Source organism: Gymnoscopelus microlampas (genome assembly GCF_963454915.1).
Source record: "Gymnoscopelus microlampas genome assembly, chromosome: 17".
Lineage (NCBI taxonomy): Eukaryota > Metazoa > Chordata > Actinopteri > Myctophiformes > Myctophidae > Gymnoscopelus > Gymnoscopelus microlampas.
Genome location: NC_139954.1, coordinates 19,676,874 through 19,699,421, shown reverse-complemented (window position 1 = coordinate 19,699,421; position 22,548 = coordinate 19,676,874). Strand labels below are relative to the sequence as shown.

The 22,548-nt window shown below is 39.7% G+C and overlaps 4 protein-coding genes across 6 annotated transcripts; 1 reads left to right on the top strand and 3 right to left on the bottom strand.

Moving 5' to 3' along the window:
* Nucleotides 1–1,406: 1,406 nt before the first annotated feature.
* Nucleotides 1,407–4,002, bottom strand: LOC311064775 (uncharacterized protein). The gene is made up of 6 exons (XM_084084717.1): nt 3,898–4,002; nt 3,070–3,415; nt 2,933–2,968; nt 2,665–2,793; nt 2,431–2,462; nt 1,407–2,316 (listed from the first exon to the last, which is right to left on the bottom strand). Exons 2-6 carry the CDS (start codon nt 3,248–3,250, stop codon nt 2,188–2,190), a joined length of 507 nt encoding a protein of 168 aa, XP_083940843.1. The 5' UTR covers nt 3,251–3,415; nt 3,898–4,002; the 3' UTR covers nt 1,407–2,187.
* Nucleotides 4,003–6,298: 2,296 nt separating this feature from the next.
* Nucleotides 6,299–8,864, bottom strand: LOC311064744 (uncharacterized protein). Its single transcript, XM_084084672.1, has 6 exons — nt 8,756–8,864; nt 7,921–8,268; nt 7,785–7,820; nt 7,519–7,647; nt 7,293–7,324; nt 6,299–7,178 (listed from the first exon to the last, which is right to left on the bottom strand). Exons 1-6 carry the CDS (start codon nt 8,844–8,846, stop codon nt 6,879–6,881), a joined length of 936 nt encoding a protein of 311 aa, XP_083940798.1. The 5' UTR covers nt 8,847–8,864; the 3' UTR covers nt 6,299–6,878.
* A 2,891-nt stretch (nt 8,865–11,755) lies between these two features.
* On the top strand, nt 11,756–14,701 carry LOC311064078 (uncharacterized protein). Of its 2 annotated transcripts, XR_014602670.1 has the most exons (5): nt 11,756–11,974; nt 13,212–13,231; nt 13,354–13,391; nt 13,970–14,343; nt 14,376–14,701. XR_014602670.1 is itself a non-coding variant. In XM_084083819.1 (4 exons), exons 1-4 carry the CDS (start codon nt 11,949–11,951, stop codon nt 14,210–14,212), a joined length of 327 nt encoding a protein of 108 aa, XP_083939945.1. In that variant the 5' UTR covers nt 11,756–11,948; the 3' UTR covers nt 14,213–14,701. The 2 variants fall into 2 exon arrangements, 1 of the variants encoding a protein (XP_083939945.1); XM_084083819.1 differs by having other exon boundaries at nt 13,970–14,701.
* Nucleotides 14,702–16,219: 1,518 nt separating this feature from the next.
* Nucleotides 16,220–20,348, bottom strand: LOC311064667 (cell surface glycoprotein CD200 receptor 1-B). 2 transcript variants are annotated; one of them, XM_084084578.1, is made up of 7 exons: nt 19,921–20,348; nt 18,871–18,915; nt 18,055–18,360; nt 17,658–17,936; nt 17,306–17,420; nt 17,165–17,216; nt 16,220–16,427 (listed from the first exon to the last, which is right to left on the bottom strand). In XM_084084578.1, the coding sequence occupies exons 1-7, from the start codon at nt 20,003–20,005 to the stop codon at nt 16,338–16,340; spliced, it is 972 nt and encodes a 323-aa protein (XP_083940704.1). In that variant the 5' UTR covers nt 20,006–20,348; the 3' UTR covers nt 16,220–16,337. The 2 variants fall into 2 exon arrangements, with proteins under 2 accessions (XP_083940704.1, XP_083940705.1); XM_084084579.1 differs by lacking the exon at nt 18,871–18,915.
* Nucleotides 20,349–22,548: the final 2,200 nt, after the last annotated feature.

Sequence of the window (22,548 nt, the reverse complement as noted above, 5' to 3'; positions counted from 1 at the left end):
GAAAGGAACATTTGTTTGCATCTGTAAATGCATCGGAATGTATCTGAATTTAAAGATCAGCTGGCACATTGTGTATTTCACTGGATGCTGTGCCAACAATCAGTATGTGCTTTTGTCCCTTGTCATAGAGCTGATTTTCCAACAATAAAGACAATATCATGCTTTTCTCTGTTGAAAAGGGTGACCTACTGGATGGTATGATCTTGTGGCAGACAGGGATGCAGGCCCTTTCGAGTGGATGCCCTTTTGGAATAATTGAAAAACCACAGCAATGTGAGGGTTGAATGGGGATGAGTGTGTTATACTTAGTTGTGCACCAGTGTCACACACCGGAAATAGACGATCTACTAGGTTGGCTTTTGTCAGCGCGGGACATGGCACAGAACGAACAAAGTAGTATAAATCAGGCATAACTTGCTCACGGGAGTTAATCAAATAGATATTCAGACAATCAGGGTCATGGAGAACGTGACCACCAAATTGATTGAGCAAAAATGTAGTCAATTAAAACTACAAAACTGAACTATCAATTAAATTAACAACATTTAGACTGACCAAAGAATATCTTTACCCCTATTTTAAACATTAATGCGATTTCCTCTACGGTTTTGGCTAATATGTTTTACTTTCGTACATTTACTTTTATCAATGACCCAAACATGCCTACATGTTTCACCAGATGCTTTGATAAATATCCAGAAATCTTTTTATTTTATTTTGACACTAGACAGGGACTGGGGAGATTCTCTCACTAGAGATGCACATCTACATACAGTGCAGTTTCTTGTATCACCTCCAGAGGTCAGTGTGAATGTGACCTAATCATTTTTACACCAGACATTGCATCATGACCCTGACAATATGATTACTACTGCCTGCACTAGTTAGTTTACATTAGATGCAACAAGACCACTTTATCATAGATGATGAAGACACTGACTGATCTATGTTTGAACGCCATCTAAAGCCTAATTTATATTTTTGTGCATGATGGTGTCACTCGCCAAAATTATTAAGAAGATAATGCAAAATGAGTTTTTTTTTCTTTCTTTCTTTCCATCATGCGACAAAGTATAATTTTGGTTTTAAGTTATTTCAGAAACACTATACTTATTTAACATCATCAGATTCAACTTCAAGGCCATTAGAGGTTTACAGGTGCAAAAGACTGGGTAGAATTATTTGCTGTACAAGCTCCCAACTTTTGCAGTTTCAAGAAAGGGGTAAAGAATAGAAAGCAAGACAGAAACAAGGAAAACAAATCATCATCTCTTTTGTGACCAAATCTTTTATTGGCAGGAGCTTTCATGTGCATACTGTACAATACATATGTCCATATAATGTACCCCATAAATGTCTTTTATGTAACACCTTCACCTTTTATGCCCCCCTTTCCCCTCCCCCAAAACAAAACGTATTACTTTCCTTATCCTTATAACCCCATCCACTACCTTTCACATCATCACAATCTTAAGCCCATGTAGGCTTAAAGTGACTCATACAGTAGGTTAGTTCTATCTGAGCCAAAAGAAACCCACCAGTTAATAAGACATTCAAAAGAAGAAAGGAAGTGTCATACAGGGTTTCAGGAAGCAATCTCTAGTTCACCTAACACAGTACCCTCACATAACCACAACCGCGTGGTTATATAGCCGTTATAAAATTTTCACCATTTCCATGACTCAGAATATCGACACGAGTGTGTGTGTGTGTGTGTGTGTGTGTGTGTGTGTGTGTGTGTGTGTGTGTGTGTGTGTGTGTGTGTGTGTGTGTGTGTGTGTGTGTGTGTGTGTGTGTGTGTGTGTGTGTGTGTGTGTGTGTGTGTGTGTGTGTGTGTGTGTGTGGCCATGCATACAGGAAGTTCTCGTTCTAGCAAGGTTGGTATGTGCTCCACTGCAAGGTACAATACATTTATGTAAGTTTCAAAAGGTCATATTTTCAGCCAATTGAAAAGGAAAAGGAATCACAAAAAAGAAAAAAAAGCTTTGTGTTGACTATTAACTGTATTTTTTGAAGCTCAAGAGACCTTAATGGAGGCGTACTCTGAATGTTCCTCCTGTAAGGCCGTAGTATGCTGGGCTCTGCTGGAGGTCTCAGAGGGCAGATGGTGGATGGCAGAATATACTACGTAGCCTGACCCTGGACCACTTCTCACTGTGTTGTCTTCATGCTGACCTGCATCTGTCTTCAGAGAATGCGCTGTCCCCGTGTGACTGTGAATGTAGTTGTCGTACAGATTGGAGCTGGTCTGGTGCAAAACGGAGCAGAAGGACAAGTGTCCTTGGGCAGGTCTGGCAGCGTCAGGGTGGACATCTCCTATGAGATCACACAAGGAAAAACAGTTCCATAAAAGTAGTTTTTTGCAATTTAGCTTTGGGAAGTCCATTGAGAACTACTTAACACCAATCAAATACGTGCTCCATCCCTTACCTGTCCCAGGGATTTGTTGTTACTTGTTAATCCTGTGGAGGGTGAAAAAGGAGCACATTAAAGTTGCATTTATACTCTGATTTATGACGTTGTCACTCGCCAAAGATACTTACAAGCTCACAATGTATGACGGAGTATAAATCCTTAAAATGATTCAGGGTTTAGGTAATAAGATCTAGAAATTCTATGATACTGATCGAGCTTGTGAATTTATATGAAACCATAACAACCTACCTTTAAAACTATTAAATCTCAACAGGGTGAGCATTATCACTATGAAGACCAGAAGCACTATGCTAATACAGATGGACCTGTAGGGTAACCAGGACAGAGTTGCAGGTTCCTCATTGTTTGGAGAATCGCCTGTGAATTAATAAATATAAATAAAATAGATCTTAGTGTACATGAAAATACATTCAAATGTAAATGTACTGTGTATACAACATGTTATGTTTATCTTTGAAGTCCCATGACAGCCTATAGACAAGAAAAATGCTCTTACTTGTTTTGGTGTTGGACATTTCAAGCTGGTATGTGTCTACATAGAATGATATAGGACACATCATGCAGAGGTAATGAGCATATATTTTTCAACTTGTATTTTTTTTGTCATACAATGCAAAACTTCGAGCTACCCACCTGACACAGAAACATTGACTGCATGGCTGACGGCTGTAGCACTATCTTTGGATCCTTTTGGTTCACATCTGTACATGCCATCGTCATGCATGGAAATCCGTTTGAAGTCCAAAAATGAAGTCAGTTTGCCTGTTGAACTGCTGTGAACTTGTCTCATCTTTATGTTCTCAGTATTATTCATCTGTTTACATAGGCATATCCATGTCCAGGATTTTACACCAGGTGATATTTAACAACTTCCCACAGGCTTCCACGGTGCAGTTGACAGTCAGGCGATGTTGTGGGACAGCTTTCAACACCGTGCCTCTCCTGACATTTATCTTAACTTCACAGGAAGGGATTGAGTCTGTGAATCAAAGCATCTCAATTATGGTCTAATGACAAAGTGAATACTGTCTTGAAATCTTATTGATGGGGCATAATGATGTATTTAACAGGTAAAAAAACATAATGCAAATGTTACAGTGTTTAGTCACCATAAAATGAATCCCTCAATTAATTTGTTAAAAACATATTTTAACACATTGTATTCAAGTCACAATTAAAGTATCTGTGTTAATTCAACTCAGAGTGTGTACAAATGGAGCCACATAAAGGGTTTATGTGGTTCCATTTTGCACACTCTCTGAGGTAAATAACAGTATGGATTTTAGAGTGTATGATTCACATTTTATAATAAACAGAAATGTGGAATGTTAAACAGTCTATACCCGAACGTTATCAATATATGTTGTATCAATATAATGTGACACGAGAAGTTTAAACTGCTTTTTACACCATATAATTTCCTATCTAGTCTAGACTAGACTGGTAGAGGTGACGTCTTACCATGATGTTTCCCATGGATGAACAGAGGTGACGGGATCCATAGTGCTAGGATGACACAGCCAGTCAACAATGTATCCATCAGGGTGGACATACTGTACTGTAGCCTTATTTTTAACTCTATGACTGTAGCACACGTGTGTGACCTAACACCTTACACATCAATTTATACTGTACTTACTGCATGTGACACTTGTACAATAATCCCCCTCCTGCACCCCACTCTGGTTTCCACTTCCTGTCACATACCACAGACCAGCCGGAAGGTTCTTTTACTTTTACTTTACTGTAGCAAATGTTTAGTCATCAATGTTTCATGTCTCTTGTAAAACAATACACACATGCTAAATCTGGCCACTGGTAGTCATAATGAATAATGTTTATATCAATTAAATTAACAACATTTAGACCAACCAAGGAATATCTTTACTGATTTCCTCTATGACTTTGGCTACTATGTTTTGCTTATATACATTTACTTTTATCAAAGACCCAAACCATGCCTAAGCCTACATGTTTCACCAGATACTTTGACAAATATTCAGAAATCTTTTTACTATTATTATTATTATTATTATTATTATTATTATTATTATTATTATTATTATTATTACTCTCCGCAGGAGAGTATTGTTTTCACTTTCTAAATATGACACACCGATTGGTCAAGCCTCACGTGACACGTGACAATACGGTGAAATACTGTATAAATACATGGCGTCACTTTGACAGTGTCTCTGCCACTGTCAAAGTGAGGTAAGACAGGAACCATCACGAAATGGCTGCATGGCTGATACATAATTGGCAGATAGGACAGATAGGACACTTATATAGACAGGAGGGATATGACACTTACACAGACGGATAGGACACTTACAGTACACAGACAGGACGGATAGGACACTTATACAGACAGGACGGATAGGACACTTATACAGACAGGACGGATAGGACACTTATACAGACAGGACGGATAGAACACTTACACAGACAGGACGGATAGGACACTTACATAGACAGGAGGGATATGACACTTACACAGACAGGACGGATAGGACACTTACAGTATACAGACAGGACGGATAGGACACTTACAGTATACAGACAGGACGGATAGGACACTTATACAGACAGGAGGGATAGGACACTTACACAGACAGGAGGGATAGGACACTTACATAGACAGGACGGATAGGACACTTATACAGACAAGACGGATAGGACACTTATACAGACGGATAGGACACTTATACAGACAGGACGGATCGGACACTTATACAGACAGGATGGATAGGACAGTTAGAACATAAGAATTAGAATATTCCCAACATTCCCAACACAAGTCTGGTAAGAGTGAGGTAAGACAGGAACAATCACGAAATGGTTGAGAAATGGCGGATACTGTAACAATTGGATAGGACACTTACACAGACAGGACGGATAGGACACTTACACAGACAGGACGGATAGGACACTTACATAGACAGGACGGATAGGACACTTATACAGACAGGAGGGATAGGACACTTATACAGACAGGACGGATAGGACACTTATACAGATAGAACATTCCCAACATTCCCAACAGCGGAGAGTTGTGCTCCGAGGAGCACTTTTTCTAGTTATTATTATTATTATTATTTTACACTGGACAGGGGAGATTCTCTCACTAGAGATGCTGCATGTAAACACGTCACATATTGAAATAAACATCTACATACAGTTTCTTGTATCACCTTCAGAGGTCAGTGTGAATGTGACCTGTAATTTTTACACCACACAATGCATCATGATCCTGACAGTGTGATTACTGCCTGCACTAGTTGTAGTTTACATTAGATGCAACAAGACCACTTTATCATAGATGATGAAGACACCGACTGATCTATGTTTGTACAGTACGTCATCTAAAGCCTAATTTATATTTTGGTGCATCATGGTGTCACTCGCCAAAATTATTAAGAAGATAATGCCACATGAGTTTTTTTAATTTTCTTTCTTTCTTTCCATCATGCGACAAAGTATAATTTGGGTTTTAAGTTATTTCAGAAACACTATACTTATTTAACATCATCAGATTCAACTTCATGGCCATTAGAGGTTTACAGGTGCAAATGACTGGGTAGAATTATTTGTTGTGCAAGCTCCCAACTTTTGCAGTTTCAAGAAAGGGGTAAAGAAAAGAGAAAGCAAGAAAGACACAAGGAAAACAAGTCATCATCTCTTTTGTGACCAAATATTTTATTGGCAGGAGCTTTCATGTGCATATACATGCACAATACATACTGTATATCCATATAATGTACCCCCATAAATGTATTTTATGTAACACCTTCACCTTTTCTGCCCCCCCTTCCCCTCCCCCAAAACAAAATGTAATACTTTCCTTATCCTTAACCCCATCCACTACCTTTCACATCATCACAATCTTAAGCCCATGTAGGTTTAAAGTGACTCATACAGTTAGGTCTACCTGAACCAAAAGAAACCCACCAGTTAAAAAGAAGACATTGAAAAGAAGAAAGGAAGTGTCATACAGGGTTTCAAGAAAGCAATCTCTAGTTCACCTAACACAGCACCCTCACATAACCACAACCGCGTGGTTATATAGCCGTTATAAAATTTTCACCATTTCCATGACTCCGAATATCGACACGAGTGTGTGTGTGTGTGTGTGTGTGTGTGTGTGTGTGTGTGTGTGTGTGTGTGTGTGTGTGTGTGTGTGTGTGTGTGTGTGTGTGTGTGTCTGTGTGTCTGTGTGTGTGTGTGTGTGTGTGTGTGTGTGTGTGTGTGTGTGTGTGTGTGTGTGTGTGTGTGTGTGTCCATGCATACAGGAAGTTCTCGTTCGGGTACTCCACTGCAAGGTGCAATACGTCTATGTAAGTTTCAAAAGGTCATATTTTCAGCCAATTGAAAAGGAAAAGGAATCACTTGTAAAAAAGAAAAAAAAGCTTTGTGTTGACTATTAACTGTATTTTTGAAGCTCATGAGACTTTAATGGAGGCGTACTCTGAATGTTCCTCCTGTAAGGCCGTAGTATGCTGGGATCTGCTGGATGTCTCAGAGGGCAGATGGTGGATGGCAGAATATACTACGTAGCCTGACCCTGGACCACTTCTCACTGTGTTGTCTTCATGCTGACCTGCATCTGTCTTCAGAGAATGCGCTGTCCCCGTGTGACTGTGAATGTAGTTGTCGTACAGATTGGAGCAGGCCTGGTGCAAAACAGGAGCAGAAGGACAAGTGTCCTTGGGCAGGTCTGGCAGCGTCAGGGTGGACATCTCCTATGAGATCACACAAGGAAAAACAGTTCCATAAAAGTATTTTTTTGCAATTTAGCTTTGGGAAGTCCATTGAGAACTACTTAACACCAATCAAATACGTGCTCCATCCCTTACCTGTCCCAGGGATTTGTTGTTACTTGTTAATCCTGTGGAGGGTGAAAAAGGAGCACATTAAAGTTGCATTTATACTCTGATTTAAGACGTTGTCACTCGCCAAGAATACTCACAATGTATGACACAGTGTAAATACTTAAAATGATTCAGGGTTTAGGTAATACAATCTAGAAATGCTATGATACTGATCGAGCTTGTGAATTAATATGAAACCATAACAACCTACCTTTAAAACTATTAAATCTCAACAGGGTGACCATTGTCACTATGAAGACCAGAAGCACTATGCTGATACAGATGGACATGTAGGGTAACCAGGACAGAGTTGCAGGTTCCTCATTGTTTGGAGAATCGCCTGTGAATTAATAAATAAATAAAATAGATCTTAGTGTACATGAAAATACATTCAAATGTAAATGTACTGTGTATACAACATGTTATGTTTATCTTTGAAGTCCCATGACAGCCTATAGACAAGAAAAATCCTCTTACTTGTTTTGGTGTTGGACATTTCAAGCTGGTATGTGTCTACATAGAATGATATAGGACACATCATGCAGAGGTAATGAGCATATATTTTTCAACTTGTATTTTTTTGTCATACAATGCAAAACTTCGAGCTACCCACCTGACACAGAAACATTGACTGCATGGCTGACGGCTGTAGCACTATCTTTGGATCCTTTTGGTTCACATCTGTACATGCCATCGTCATGCATGGAAATCCGTTTGAAGTCCAAAAATGAAGTCAGTTTGCCTGTTGAACTGCTGTGAACTTGTCTCATCTTTATTTTCTCAGTATTATTAATCTGTTTACATAAAGGCATATCCATGTCCAGGATTTTACACCAGGTGATATTTAACAACTTCCCACAGGCTTCCACGGTGCAGTTGACAGTCAGGCGATGTTGTGGGACAGCTTTCAACACTGTGCCTCTCCTGACATTTATCTTAACTTCACAGGAAGGGATTGAGTCTGTGAATCAAAGCATCTCAATTATGGTCTAATGACAAAGTGAATACTGTCTTGAAATCTTAACGATGGAGCATAATGATGTATTTCACTGGTAAAAAAAACATAATGCAAATGTTACAGTGTTTAGTCACCGTAAAATGAATGCCTCAATTCATTTGTTAAAACATATGTTTAAACAATTTTATTCAAGTCACAATTAAATCATCTGTGTTAATTTAACTCAGAGTGTGTACAAATGGAGCCACATAAAGGGTTCATGTGGTTCCATTTTGTACACTCTCTGAGGTAAATAACAGTATGGATGTTACAGTGTATGATTCACATTTTATAATAAACAGAAATGTGCAAGGTTAAACAGTCTATACCCCAACGTTATCAACATTTGTATATAATGTGACAGAATACGTTTAAACTGCTTTTTACACAACATATTATCCTATACTTAGGCCTAGACCAGGGGTCTGGTCTAGACTGTTAGAGGGCTTACCATGATGTTTCCCATGGATGAACAGAGGTGACAGGATCCATAGTGCTAGGATGACATAGCCAGACAACAATGTATCCATCAGGGGGGACATACTGTACTGTAGCACACGTGTGCTTACACCAGCTCATACTGTACTTACAGCATGTGACACTATACAATAATCCGCCACCTGCACCCCACTCTGCTACACTCTGGTTTCCACTTCCTGTCCTCCCACATACTGTACCACAGACCAGCCTGACAGTTCTTTTACTTTACTGATGTTGAAATGACAGTTTCACATACATATGCAAACTTTGGGCTTTGAACATTTATATTAATTTAACATAATACCACATGGCAAAATAGTATGATGGTTTGTACCGTGGGTGCCATTTTGCACACATGTTGAATGCAAGTTGCGATGACAATAGGGGGCAAAACAGAAGTGTCACAAAGTGTAAAGGTATATTCTACACTTGCTTGATCTGAGGAGCCTGATAGACTTCTTGTTAGAAGAAGAATTCATAGCATTGCAAAGGTATGGTCCACACCTTCCTCACTAATAGTTTGCTGTTGCTCTTCACAGGCTGTGTAGGCCTATTGCACATGCACATAGCCTTTGGAGATTCAGTAACCAACGGTTCTCGGGCCATGTGACCGATAAGCTCCTGTTACCAGAGTGTGAGGCACCTTGATGTAGACTAGAGTACAAGTACAGTATAACACCTGGACATGATGCTGTAATATATGTCGCAGGGACTTACCTCCAAGCCAACCTTTGATGCTGAGTGCCAAGCAGGGAGGCATTGGGTATTATTTTATAATGTTTGGTATCACTCGGCGGCGGACTAACCAATCTCAGGGAAGACAGCCGGACAATCTAATGACAAGGGAGGAAAAAGATTAAAATTGTGTAATTTATTTGTTCAAAGACACCAATTATGTCTCACTCAGGATGACATAAGAAATAAAGTTAGTTGCAAGTTGACAACTTAAGAAATTTAGGTTGATGTAGCTATATCAGTTGAACTTACTTTACTGTAGCCTACCTCTGAGTCAATTCTTTTCACCTCTAAGTCTGACATTCTTGAAATAAGTAGCCTAGGGCCAATTATATGAAGATAGGTTGAAAATGGGTGAAGTGGACGTTTAAGTTCAGTAACTGTGATAACAGTACCCCCTGGTGTTTAAAATATATTTGTATAAACCTAGTTCCTTTAGTCTCAGCATTTTTATGCAATTAAATGCTTGTATTGCATCCATCTGAGTTCTCAGTCACGGTCACGTTATCTCTAGAGGTATCCACAGGCATAGAGTTTGTGATAGTCTTGGCTGATAGATTCAGTCAGGTGTAGGCATAATATACGCTATCACTTTATCCTCCTAAGACCCGGCCTATTAAACAATCGACTCTGTTCCTGGTCCCCCTCTTTTTCTCTCCTCTAAACTTGAACTTTGTATCATAACGGGCATAGTACATAACAAAAAGGGACTCCACACATAAGTAAAATGGCCAAAAATGAAATGTATTTAAATTGAAATGTAAACTAAATAGGAATGAACATAAACAACAATGGTGTGTGGGTAAATGGTAATCAGTAGTGTCTGCAGTGTATGGACGAGTGGAGTGTGCTGTATGCGTGTGTGTGAATGTAAACTGAAAATAAGGCAGGAACTCAAACAAAAGGGTAGCTGCTCACTGGAGGAGGAGAAGAAACGTGTCAGACTTCTGGGTTTACCCTGATTGCCTCCAGGTGAGGCCCAGTGTCTGACGACCCACAGGCCGTCACAGCTTGTAAATCTGCTATTTTCTGTGAATGTTAAACATTAGAATAGTGAAATGAATGAAATGAAATGAAATGAATGAAAGCCCAGAATAAGTTTAGGTGGATAATGTATGCACTCTTTTTGAAGGTCAGCCAGTCTGGTGCAGTCTTCTATTGGCCACCGTGATTTGGAGCAGTCCTTGGCCTTTCATGTGTGCTTGCAAACCTGCATCATTGTGGATGACCTGCAGATGCGGATGATGTATCTCTGGCCTCGAGCAGGGATCCAAGGCGGACCAAGGAAAGGGACGCTCCCATGTCAATAAGGGCCTGGGCCTGGCACTTGATATAATTCAGCTCATTGATCATTGAGCTGATAATTTTCTTCCACCCGTTCTGCTTGTCTCACGATGATGTGGGCATTCAGAGCCCAGTTGGCCGGTCATGGGCCGGACAGATGAACATGCTCTCAAAGTTTCACTAAGAGCGTCCACTGAAATAGATTATGTATGGAGACAGAGAGGTGTAATGACATGCAGCTACCAGGGTTCCCCATCTCTTTATTTGCATGTGTCTGACACAGAGACACTCAAGTACTCTGTCAAAAAGCTTCTGATATAAACCACTTTCAACCTCGTCCATATTTTGGGCATGTCATAGGCAAAACATAAAGACAGGTCTATTTTCACTATTTGTCATACAACAAAATATATAGGGTTTAAGTGAATAGAAAATGTCTATGTGCTACTAGAGAAAAACCTTTGAAACCACGGTTTGTGCCTGTTCATATGTTTGACACATTAATGCCTTATACGTATGATCATGTATAACACTTTTATGCTTGACACAAAAAAGGACAGTGAAATACTTTAGAATTTCCACTGATGGTGAAAAGTGAAGTAATCATGTGTGAGGGGAAAAGTCACGCAATTACTTCCTCATCACTGCACGACCATGCAAATCAGACGATAGTGACAAGAACAAATACCTGTTTATATGAGCTTTTCCAACAGGTTTGTGTGCTTGTATGCATTTGTGTTTGTATGTGTTGCATGAACTGTTAGAAAGCACAGGAAATCTAAAATCACACAAACAGTCTCTCTCTCTCTCTCTCTCTCTCTCTCTCTCTCTCTCTCTCTCTCTCTCTCTCTCTCTCTCTCTCTCTCTCTCTCTCTCTCTCCCTCCCTCCCTCTCCCCCCCCTCCCTCTCTCTCTCTGTGGTCCCTGTCAGATGTGTCCTGTTTCTAAACACTAGCATGTTTCTAGAGACAGCTCAGACAACAGTGTCAAGAGCAGTGTCAGGCAGACAGTGGCTCTGAAACTCTGCCTCTGGGGTCGGCAACACCACCCGAGCACTGGCTCTGCCAACTGGTGCTACAGTACCTGGCACTGTCTGACATACACGACTACTGTACAACTGAGTCATCCGGAGCCGCCTGCAATACCATGGGAAACTGCATTTCAGGAGCACGGTAAGTGATCATAAACATTTACTGTGTATGTGCACAGTACACACACACACACACACACACACACACACACACACACACACACACACACACACACACACACACACACACACACACAGATGGATAGATCAGATAGACGTTTATTGATCCTGAGTGAAATTCAGGTGTCATAACAGTAGGCATGAAACACATACTGTATACAGGTACAGTGAGAGTAGATCGATATGAAATAGGAGTAAGGCAATCATTAAAATTAGGAAAATATATAATTTAAAAGAGAAGAATGGCCTGGCCTTCAGGGTTAGCATAAAGTGTGAACCATTTATAGACGTGAATATAGACATAGGCATCATGTAATTAATATAAATATAGGCATAAGCATTATGTGCAATCTAAATCTATGTGGATATACGTGCAGAATATCAACAGTGGATATGATGTGAGGCCAGCTACAAAGTGAGAATATGGCTACTATTCTAATGCTCATATTAACTACTTTCAAAAGCTATTAGGGGCTAAATAACTTGGTGAAATTGAGGCACTGTCCCTGTCCTTTAATTTTTCAAGCTGGTGAGTGCTATCATACATCTACAGGATGTTGTGTTCATGGGGTCACATTTACTATCTCCACAGCACTATTACTGTGCAGGAATTTGACGTCATACTGCACTGTGCCATCACTGCTGTTTAGGCACAAGCACAGAGAAGTAGTGGTTTTATGCATATCAAAAGACCTTCCGGTAGCAGCATAACCACGTCGACCGGTTGGGTTGTGGAGGAAACACAGCCGTGGGGGGATGTATCGCATCTAAATCACACCTTTATGTTCATTTCCTATGCAGAAGAAATCACTTTAGTGATTAACCATGCAACTCAAATGAATAATGGAAATAGTGAGACCATGCCTTGAAACCTTCTTTGTCCAAAACCTTTTCTTTTCAGGAAATGGAAAGAACATGTAATGGATAGTTAGTATTTAGTTTTATCTATTTACTTTTCATTGGTTAAATATTAGTAAAACCCAAGACACGCTTAACCACTTTCATTTACAAACTTTACAACAATAGCAAAAAAGAACAGATCTATAAGCCACATCATGACGCGTTGACACAAAAAACAAGTTGAAGTATGCTGATACAAGGTTTCTGACAGACAGCAAGTTAATTGATAAGTTAGTTGGACTGGATGACTACTGATGCTGTGATCTCATCATTGTGATTTTCCCTTTGGCTTTTTACAGGAAAAAGACAAAGGTTGAAGGTAACATCACACTTGTATGAACTAATTAAATTATGTTGTATAATGTAGGCTATTACTTGCCTGAAGATTTATAAGTTGCCTGATATCATTTATTAATTTAGGTGTTATTCTTCTCCTTGCAGGGAATGAGGGGCAAGCTGGAAATGACACAGATGAGAAGGTACAATATATAGAGTATACACCTGTCAGTCAAACCTCTGTCGTCAAAGCATAGAGTCTGCTTTTGAACACAGCACGACATTACAGTATTTAGATCTGTGTGTGTGTGTGTGTGTGTGTGTGTGTGTGTGTGTGTGTGTGTGTGTGTGTGTGTGTGTGTGTGTGTGTGTGTGTGTGTGTGTGTGTGTGTGTGTGTGTTTGTTTGTTTGTTCCTGGACGACAGATAAACAAGCCCTTGTCATCCGTGACATGAATATGGAAACATTGTACCTGGCTATATATAGTAAGGTTGTGATAATTGAGGTTCTAGATTTGCATGCTTGGTACACATTGGTCGCTAAAACTGTAGGGCTACTCATTTTATCCAGAGAAGACACAGTTTTGAGTGGTTAGTTGCTGTCAAACTGCAGCAACAGTGTGTGTGTGTGTGTGTGTGTGTGTGTGTGTGTGTGTGTGTGTGTGTGTGTGTGTGTGTGTGTGTGTGTGTGTGTGTGTGTGTTTGTTTGTGCAATAGCACTGCATATAAATGAGAGAGACATGGATTTGATTAGGACTCAAAATGTTGATTCTCATTCTCAGGAAGAAAGGTCGTCTGCTGAGGATGTGACGTACACCACTATCGACCACGGCAACAGCAATACACCGGACGTGACGTACACCACTATCGACCACGGCAACAGCAATACACCAGCAGTCATCAGGGACTCCCAAGTTGACTGTGACTATGCCATAGTTAACATTCCCTCCAAACAAAACTCCAGCCCTGAAACCAAACCCTCAACCGCAGAAGACTGTGGAGATGATTATGTTCTGATGGGGTAATGCAGTGACAAAGGGCTCCATGGACAGAAAAGACAGGGGGAGGTAGCTTATACATTACAATACAGAGGCTAGGTTTTATAGTAAATTTAATCTGATCTCAGCCTTGAAGGCAAAACTGACAAAATGAATGTGTACTTCATACGGGAAACATCATCTGACCCAGTGGTTCCCAAACGGTGTGCCGTGGCACACATCCTTTCAACTCTGAGGCAACCCCAGAGTAGAACACAGCTGCCGTGGTTCCTCACTGAGAGAGTGGGCAGATGACCCAGATGATGTGTCTGTCTGACCTGTTTACAGAGGAAACGTACCCCACAGAAGAATCAACGTGGGGCTTGTGGTAACATATTGTTTCCTTGAAATGTATAGCGAAAGGCTCAGCCTCCAGTAGCTCTGGCAATTGTTTCTTTTTTTTTAATGGTTTCTTTAGTGTTGATTATTTTACCTTTGTATTGTTGCTTTTTTATTAAATGACTTGTTTATCATTCACCCATATTGATGGTGTTCATTTCTCACAGGGAAGATGAAGGGAGGTAGGACACATCCTTTGATGCTAATTACTGAGTGTACTGTATGCAAACACTGAAAACCGGATGATAATCCAGTTTATACTTCATTGTATGATGTATCGCTTGCCGGAAAAAAAAGGAATGTTTTCAGGTGACCATGATACTGACCATGATAAAGAAGAAAAGAGTAGCTGCTGATGCCAAACTAGACAGACTAGGCTGCCTTCTTCAGGGTGCTGACCATGATACCGACATGATACTGACCATGATACTGACCATGATACGGAGCATGATACTGACCATGATACTGACATGATACTGAGCATAATACTGACATGATACTGACATGATACTGACCATGATACTGACCATGATACTGACATGACACTGACCATGATACAATTTACAATTTAAACATTTAGCAGATGCTCTTTGTCCAGAGTGACTTAAACTAAAGCTAGGTAAACACATAATGCATAGAGACAGTGTAGTGCCTCAATAATGTAGGATAAGGTAATTCTAAGAACCTAGCATCAGTCTAAACAGTATAATATATTGTTTTAAATGATACTGACATGACATTATAATTGGGTGTGGGGAGCGCTAAGGGACCTCAATATTCGATAGGGGGCATTAAAAAGTTTGAGGAACATTGGTCTAGAGTAGACTAGAGGAAGAAGGATGTTCCAGTCACTACCAGCAGATGGCAGAGCAGTGCTTCCTATAACCTCATGAACAAGCTCTGTTGATGCCATTTAATGCCATTGCATCAGCTTTTGTTTTTCCTGTTAGAACAGAAAAAAACGAATACAAAATAAAGACCTTTGTAAAGTTACCATGAACGATACTAACAATATACTCCATAATATGTCCCCAGTTCCTCAGGTGCCACTCATTTCATCATAAATTCCTCCTGTATACTGTACTGCTCTTTGCAAAGTTAAGCAACATCTGAATAGCTATCATTAATATAAATACACATTTATTATTTATAGAAATACATAATACATGCATACGATACACACATCAATATACAAAAGTATACACATTTTTCAGATTTGAGATTGTAACAGAATTGCACTTTTATATCCATGTGATGATTTAGGTCTTCTTAAGAGTCTTCTAAAAGCTCATGTATGGTGGTGCACGCAAATCCATAGCACCATAACAATCTATCAGTCTATAGTCTTGCAAGGCATGCTGTGAGATACCTGCAGGTGACTGTTAGTCATCATCGAACAACAACAACAACAACAACACACATGTGGTATTGTTGTCTGTATGGTGACTTGATATGGATTGCATGTGCTGTGCACAGGTAAGCCACTGTGACAGTGGGCTACTGTAGGTGGATCCCTGTTCCATCATGAGTCATTCGAAGAGAAATACCTTCAGCAGCTTCCGTCTCTCAGCTCAAGTCTTTTATGATAAAGCCCACCCACTTTACTACCATTCTCAGTTTCATCAGCAGAGGCGTGTGAGCGTAATTGCCTGTGTGTGTGTGTGTGTGTGTGTGTGTGTGTGTGTGTGTGTGTGTGTGTGTGTGTGTGTGTGTGTGTGTGTGTACACACGCGTGTGCGTGAGAGAGATAAAGAGACAGAAAAAGAAACAGACTTTCATGTGAACAGATCTGCAGATGAGTTGTAGATAGAGTTCACACGTTGAACATAGCTGGCATATGGCTCCACTTCTTCCACCTCCTCCGTCTGAAAAAGCATGAGATAAAAGAAAAGATGTAAAGAAAACACACAACAACATGTTCATCAACTATGAGTGGTTCTAAACCCTTTTAATTTCAAGGACCCCGAGTTTGATATGCATTAGCCAAAGGGCCCCCATTTCATATGATTTTTTTTTAGAGATTTTTTTTGGGGGCTTTTTTATGCCTTTATTTTTTAGAGGGGGATAGGGAAAGTAGGCTAACAGGAAACGGGGAGAGAGATGGGGGGGTGACACGCAGCAAAGGTCGTCGGGAACGGGAGTCGAACCCGCGACCAGGGGCGTCACAGGGGGGGGTGTAAGTGGGACTGAGTTACTAGGGCAAATTTTTTTTTTAAAAATTGGTCTTTTTTAAAGAAAAAAAATCTTAGGGGGGCCCACAGTGAATCTTTTTCCCCAGGGCCCAGAATTTGGTGCTACGCCCCTGCCCGCGACACGCTGTCTGGCTGGCATTGCAGCCTAGGGTGCCTGGACCGTCACGCTACGGCCCAGGCCATTTCATATTATTTTTATCCCCAAAATCCTCAGTGTTAATGATTGAACAACTGTACACTACTACTGCGTTCATAGTTACAAATCCTTAAACGTCCATTTGGATCAATTAGCTGGGGACCCTCTGGAACCCTGTGAACTACTCCTGGGGGTCCCTGGACCCCTTGAGAACCAATGATCAGTGAACATAACTATCAAATAAATTGTACAATAGGTTGCAAGAATGCCCTACCGGTGGAGATTTGGCCTCAGATGGTGTAGTGGGATTAGACTTCCAACAATGCCTGACAACGACAGAGACAAAAACCATCACAGTGCCACCAACGCTCATGGCAATATTTCCAATTCATAACTATGAAATTGTTTGTCATACCTGATCACAATTAGGTTTCTTTGTGTGAAGTACAAAAGTCCCAGTAAAATCCCAATTACACTGACTGCTAGCAAAGTGATCAGAAGCCATCCGAGAAGAGGACTAGCTGGCGAGGCTGAAATTGAACAGATTAAATTAGACACTAATCTATTGGACGTCATTATCTACTGAGTTATGATGACATCTATCCATCTTTGGATATTTCAATGGTGCTGCAAATTATTGAATGGAAATTTTCAAAATGATATATTAAAAAAACAGTTGCTATCTTTCTGTGTCATTTCCATTCTATGCAAAAGGCATGAATAGCCTTAGAACTATTTGTACTCTTACAGCCAAACCGTAGGCCTACCTGTGGAGGCTTGTGGCGTGATGATTTTAGCCGTGTCCCAAAATGGGTGGTGAATAGCACAGGTCAGGTTATCGATGGCTTCTCCCTCTCGGAGATCTAGCTGGCTTTTCACTGTGTATAATCCATCTGGGTGATGCAGGGTGTCCACTCTAGGTACGGGTGAGTCATTTTCCATGTTCACCCAGACAATGGTGGCAGCAGGTTTCCCCCTTTCAGCTAAACACACAGCCACCCTCCTGCCATCCTGCAACTGCAGCGTGGCTGACACATGGGGAGGGACTGGACAGGACAGAAAGATTCACTAAATAAGTCAGACAACACCAGTTCACTGCATAAAAAATGACAGCAAAGTCAGTTCTTGACAGTAACATATGCCCAGTGAGAATTACGGTCTTACCTGTGACAGATACATTATAGATTATTGAGTCACTTCCTCCTTTGTATGCAGACTCACATTTGTAGACCCCCTCATCGCTGTTTGATATATTTGGGATGAACAAGTAGGATTCACCAGTAGATTTGTTGTGGAGAGTCTTCCCATCCTTGCAAGAGTTTTCACTATGTCCAACATCGTTAAAGGCTATCCGACACTGCTTCTTCTCCAGGTCTATTGTCCAGATAGTGTAAAGCATCTCACTCCGTGTCTTGTTGGCGCATGTCAGGTTAACAGTATTCCCCTGGTTGACAGTTTTATTTCTGTAGACTGTATAACAACAAAAATGATGTTAACACATCCAGAGATTTATTTAAAATATAGAAAACACTGGTGAATGTTTGAACATAATATAATTACTTATATATTAACAATGGTATATCCTGATGCAAATGATACTGAGCATCTTAATCCCCAAGCCAACTAAAAAAAAATCTAAATGAAAAATGGTGAAGATAACTTCAAAGGTATTTGGCTTTCGTTATATCTTGATCAGCTACATCATCAATATTTTCAGGAAACTGACTACTTGATTGCTTGAATATGGTAGATGGTTTGTTAAAAACAAAAATAAAATAGAACTAAGTAGCTAAGTAAAGATCTTAAAGTGGGGAATTCTTTCAATTTTGTTTGGTCTAAATGATTTATGGTCTACTGTATATCTTCTCCATGTTTCTATTTAACATAATCCCATAACATAATCTCATAACATAATAAACAAACTACAAATATAAATATATGGGAAAACTTGAATATGGGTGGAAAATGTTATACATTTACCATCAAGAGTTATGGTAGAGTTAAATTGGTTGTTATGGTTAGTACCTGAGGGAGATGGAAGAGCAAGTTAGCAGAAAGTGGGAAAGATATTATATTAATCATCAGTAGCATCAACAGCATTTTACAATTTTGTTAGTATGTTAAATCACTACCAGCATTCCAAGTGGTGTGACAATAGAACAAATTAATTCAACAATCAGTCACAAATATGAAATAATTCCGCCCAGAAGCAATATGATTGTGTTATTTGTAATTGTTTCCAATTTACTATGAGTATATATTTATATTAATAATTCAATTAGATAGTGTTAATCTGTGGAGGAAAAAATAAGTAAGATAAGAATATACAGATGTTAAATAACCTAGTACAATCATTATAAAATTATTGGTGTACTGCACCTGCGATGTCAGAATTTCCACTCTAAAAATAACTTTTTTTAAAAAGGAGTGATATCATGGGAGGCTATTGTAATTGGTGTATACAGTATATCCGCAGTGTGTTTGGAGTATGTATACTGTGCACTTGTTTGTTTTGAGGTGTAAGAAACAAGCATGTGGTCGCTAAACCACAGGACCCTCCATATACAGCGCTGACACAAATGTTATTTCCACCTTTCAGTACCCCCACAATGGAGAAAAGCTGTATCATCATGTCATCTCTAAAAATACAAGTCACAAGTTCCACTGCGGAGACAAGAAGGGGACTGTGTGTGTGTTCATAATGAAAATTAAACCTCACATACAGTATCTGTTGTGGTACATATTTCTTCCGTGGGTAAAGACAGTTGCTGTAATAAGCCCACCTCCATCATCATATCAGTCCTTTCCTCTGACTCTGATTGTATTCAGACTATAATGGAAAATCTTAATGCAAGTGCTACTTTGATTTACAAGATACAGTTGTGCATCACAATTTGGCCAGATAACTAGGCATGGGATACGTGTAACTTATTAATACATATTGTAGAGCCTTAAATATTCGTGCCACATAACTGCATCATGGAATGTCATTTCCCACGATGGGAGCAAAAATGAAGAAGATGCTCAAACCTGGCTTTTGACTCGTTTCCGACGCCATGAGGAGGATAATCACTCCTAAAATCCACATGATTCCCCTCAGCTCCAGTTGTTTCATGATTCCACCAAAATGTCAATGAGTTGGAACAATCTTGTGTGAACGCACCAGTGACATTAAGAAAAACACTAACTTAAAACTTAGGAAAATATAAATAACCCTCAAGCCTTACAGTATGTCTAAAAGAGTGCTATATTCTACCTAAAGCACCATGCCGCTGAGTGCTGTGTCCTTGACTTCACTAAGCCTTTCACAATGAAATCATACAATTGTATCTTGCTGGGTTCTCCTCAGGTGCTTTTCTTAACCTACATACACCCAAGCACTCTTTCTAGAAGAAAGTGCGTTCAAATCCCTCCGCTGATGAGCTGAATATTCTGTCACTCTTCAAGTTTCAGTAATATACAAGACGTTTGACTAATCCCTCCCTACATGCCTCCCACTTTCCGCCATCCTCGTCTTTCTCTTGCCCTCTCCAAACAACTTCCACCCCCCGTTTGCCTTATCTCCTACACAACGGCACACGGTGACGTCTGATAACACAGATGCCGCAGTTTCCCTTCTTGTGTGTCACATGATCATGCTTTCAAATAAGCGTAAAAACTCAAAACTACAAAATGTATCAGGTGTCTATTCCACACTGCACTGACATTTTATTTGTACAAAAAAAATGCCTTTGCTTCACATATCACAAGGTTATTCAGAAAATGTGAAAAACTAAATTGCCTTTAACTCCCATAATCTTAATCTACATAGTTCCAATAGATGTTTGAGCAGTTACCCAGATTTAGTATAGCCTAACCTTTATGCTGACTACTACACATAATTCGGTGCATATGGATGTTTGTGGCCTCTTATCTGCAGATGCAAAGGGTGTAAAAGTCATGCATTGTAATACTGCTTACACAGAGTGATTATGAAGAGTTAAAGTGAGGTGTTAACTGACTGAGATTAACTGCAGGCATGCATTCAGCATACCGTGTGGTTTTCATTTGCAAGCTGTATCTGAGGATGTGGTTATATTAGGGCCTAATACATGCGATATATGATCTCTTGCAACTCGCATCTTGCAAAAAAAAGGTGTACGGTTGTGCTGTTATTTTGCATTGTTATCTGACCTTGTATTTGGTTGTAGACCCCCATCTGAAAGGACTTTGCCAGGGATCTGCATAAGAGAAGATTTGTGTTATAAAATATTATGAAAATAGCAGACCAATGCATCGCTGTGCAACATTTTGTGAACTTGTAGATCAGCTACTTTCTAATAGCCAAAGTATAAGTGTTAAAGTAGTTACACTGATTTTGATGCTATAGTCATTTAGCAGGGGACCACCTGGAAACCCCTCAAGGACCCCTGGGGTCCCTAGACCCCACTTTGAGAGCCACTGATCTAGACTAGCCTATACAGCTAAATTATAAATAGCCTTTTTTACTTTTGAACTCTAGCTTTTGTGTGACGTGTTTATGTTGAGCTATTACCAGCCATAAGAATTGTCACTGTGCGTGTCTATAGTTTCTAGAATGAAAATAATTGCCACTAATAATGTGACAAATATCTGTTTTTATCTTCTCCTTTTTCAGTGTCTAATATTAGTATATCAGCTGAGAGTGAGCTGGCATCCTCGGTACAGAGGAACTAGCTTTTCCATGGTGTTGCAAAACCTCATAACTGTTATGATAGATAATATGTTGATAAGTGTTCCAAGAAAGAGCTTGGGCTGATGGACCAGTTGGATTGATTGATTGATTGATTGAATTAACAGTTTGCAAAAGGTACAGCGGTACAGTTATACAATATTACTAAAAGGATATAAAAAATGGTTTCCTTTGTAGTCCTGTGTATTCAAGACATATGAAGACACATGATACAAGACGTCATCAATACTCGGAGCAGTGAAAGTATATTTACAGAAAAACATGGGGGGGGGGGGGTTATTTTGGCAAGCTAGAAGACTTGTCTAGTTGTGTGTCCCATTTTCCCATGCATGTCCCATTTTAATAATTATTTTGTTTAGTGTAGTGTGAAATAAAGAGATCTGAAAACCCTAGGCTATTACAATATCTGGCTTCTACTCTCAGACAGAGTGATCCTTGGTCTTGTCTCCATGATTTTATTTTTTATCTTAGTTATGCGGAAGAAAAGGTTAAAAGTTCGGTTTATAAATATAGGCCTGGCTATGATGAAACGAGTTCACAATTGTTAGTCACAAGTCTTAAAGTGGTGTGTGTGTGTGTGTGTGTGTGTGTGTGTGTGTGTGTGTGTGTGTGTGTGTGTGTGTGTGTGTGTGTGTGTGTGTGTGTGTGTGTGTGCGCGCGCGTGCGTGACAGCCACTGTTTCCCCTCGATAATGTTGTGGCCAAAGGTTTCCTGTTGAAGTCAGCCCTCTATTCTCAATAAAAGACCAACGTTTGCACTCGAACAAACGTTGGTTTTCTGTGAAAACTTGTCAAAGAGGAACACTAATATACTTAATTATTAAATGTAATTACATTCTATAATTTATTTATCATCTAAATATGAAAAAAAAAAAAAAAAAAAAAAAAAGCCATTCTACCTACTTGTTGAACAAATTGTCTTTCAGGGAACATTCTGCGATGCCCTGC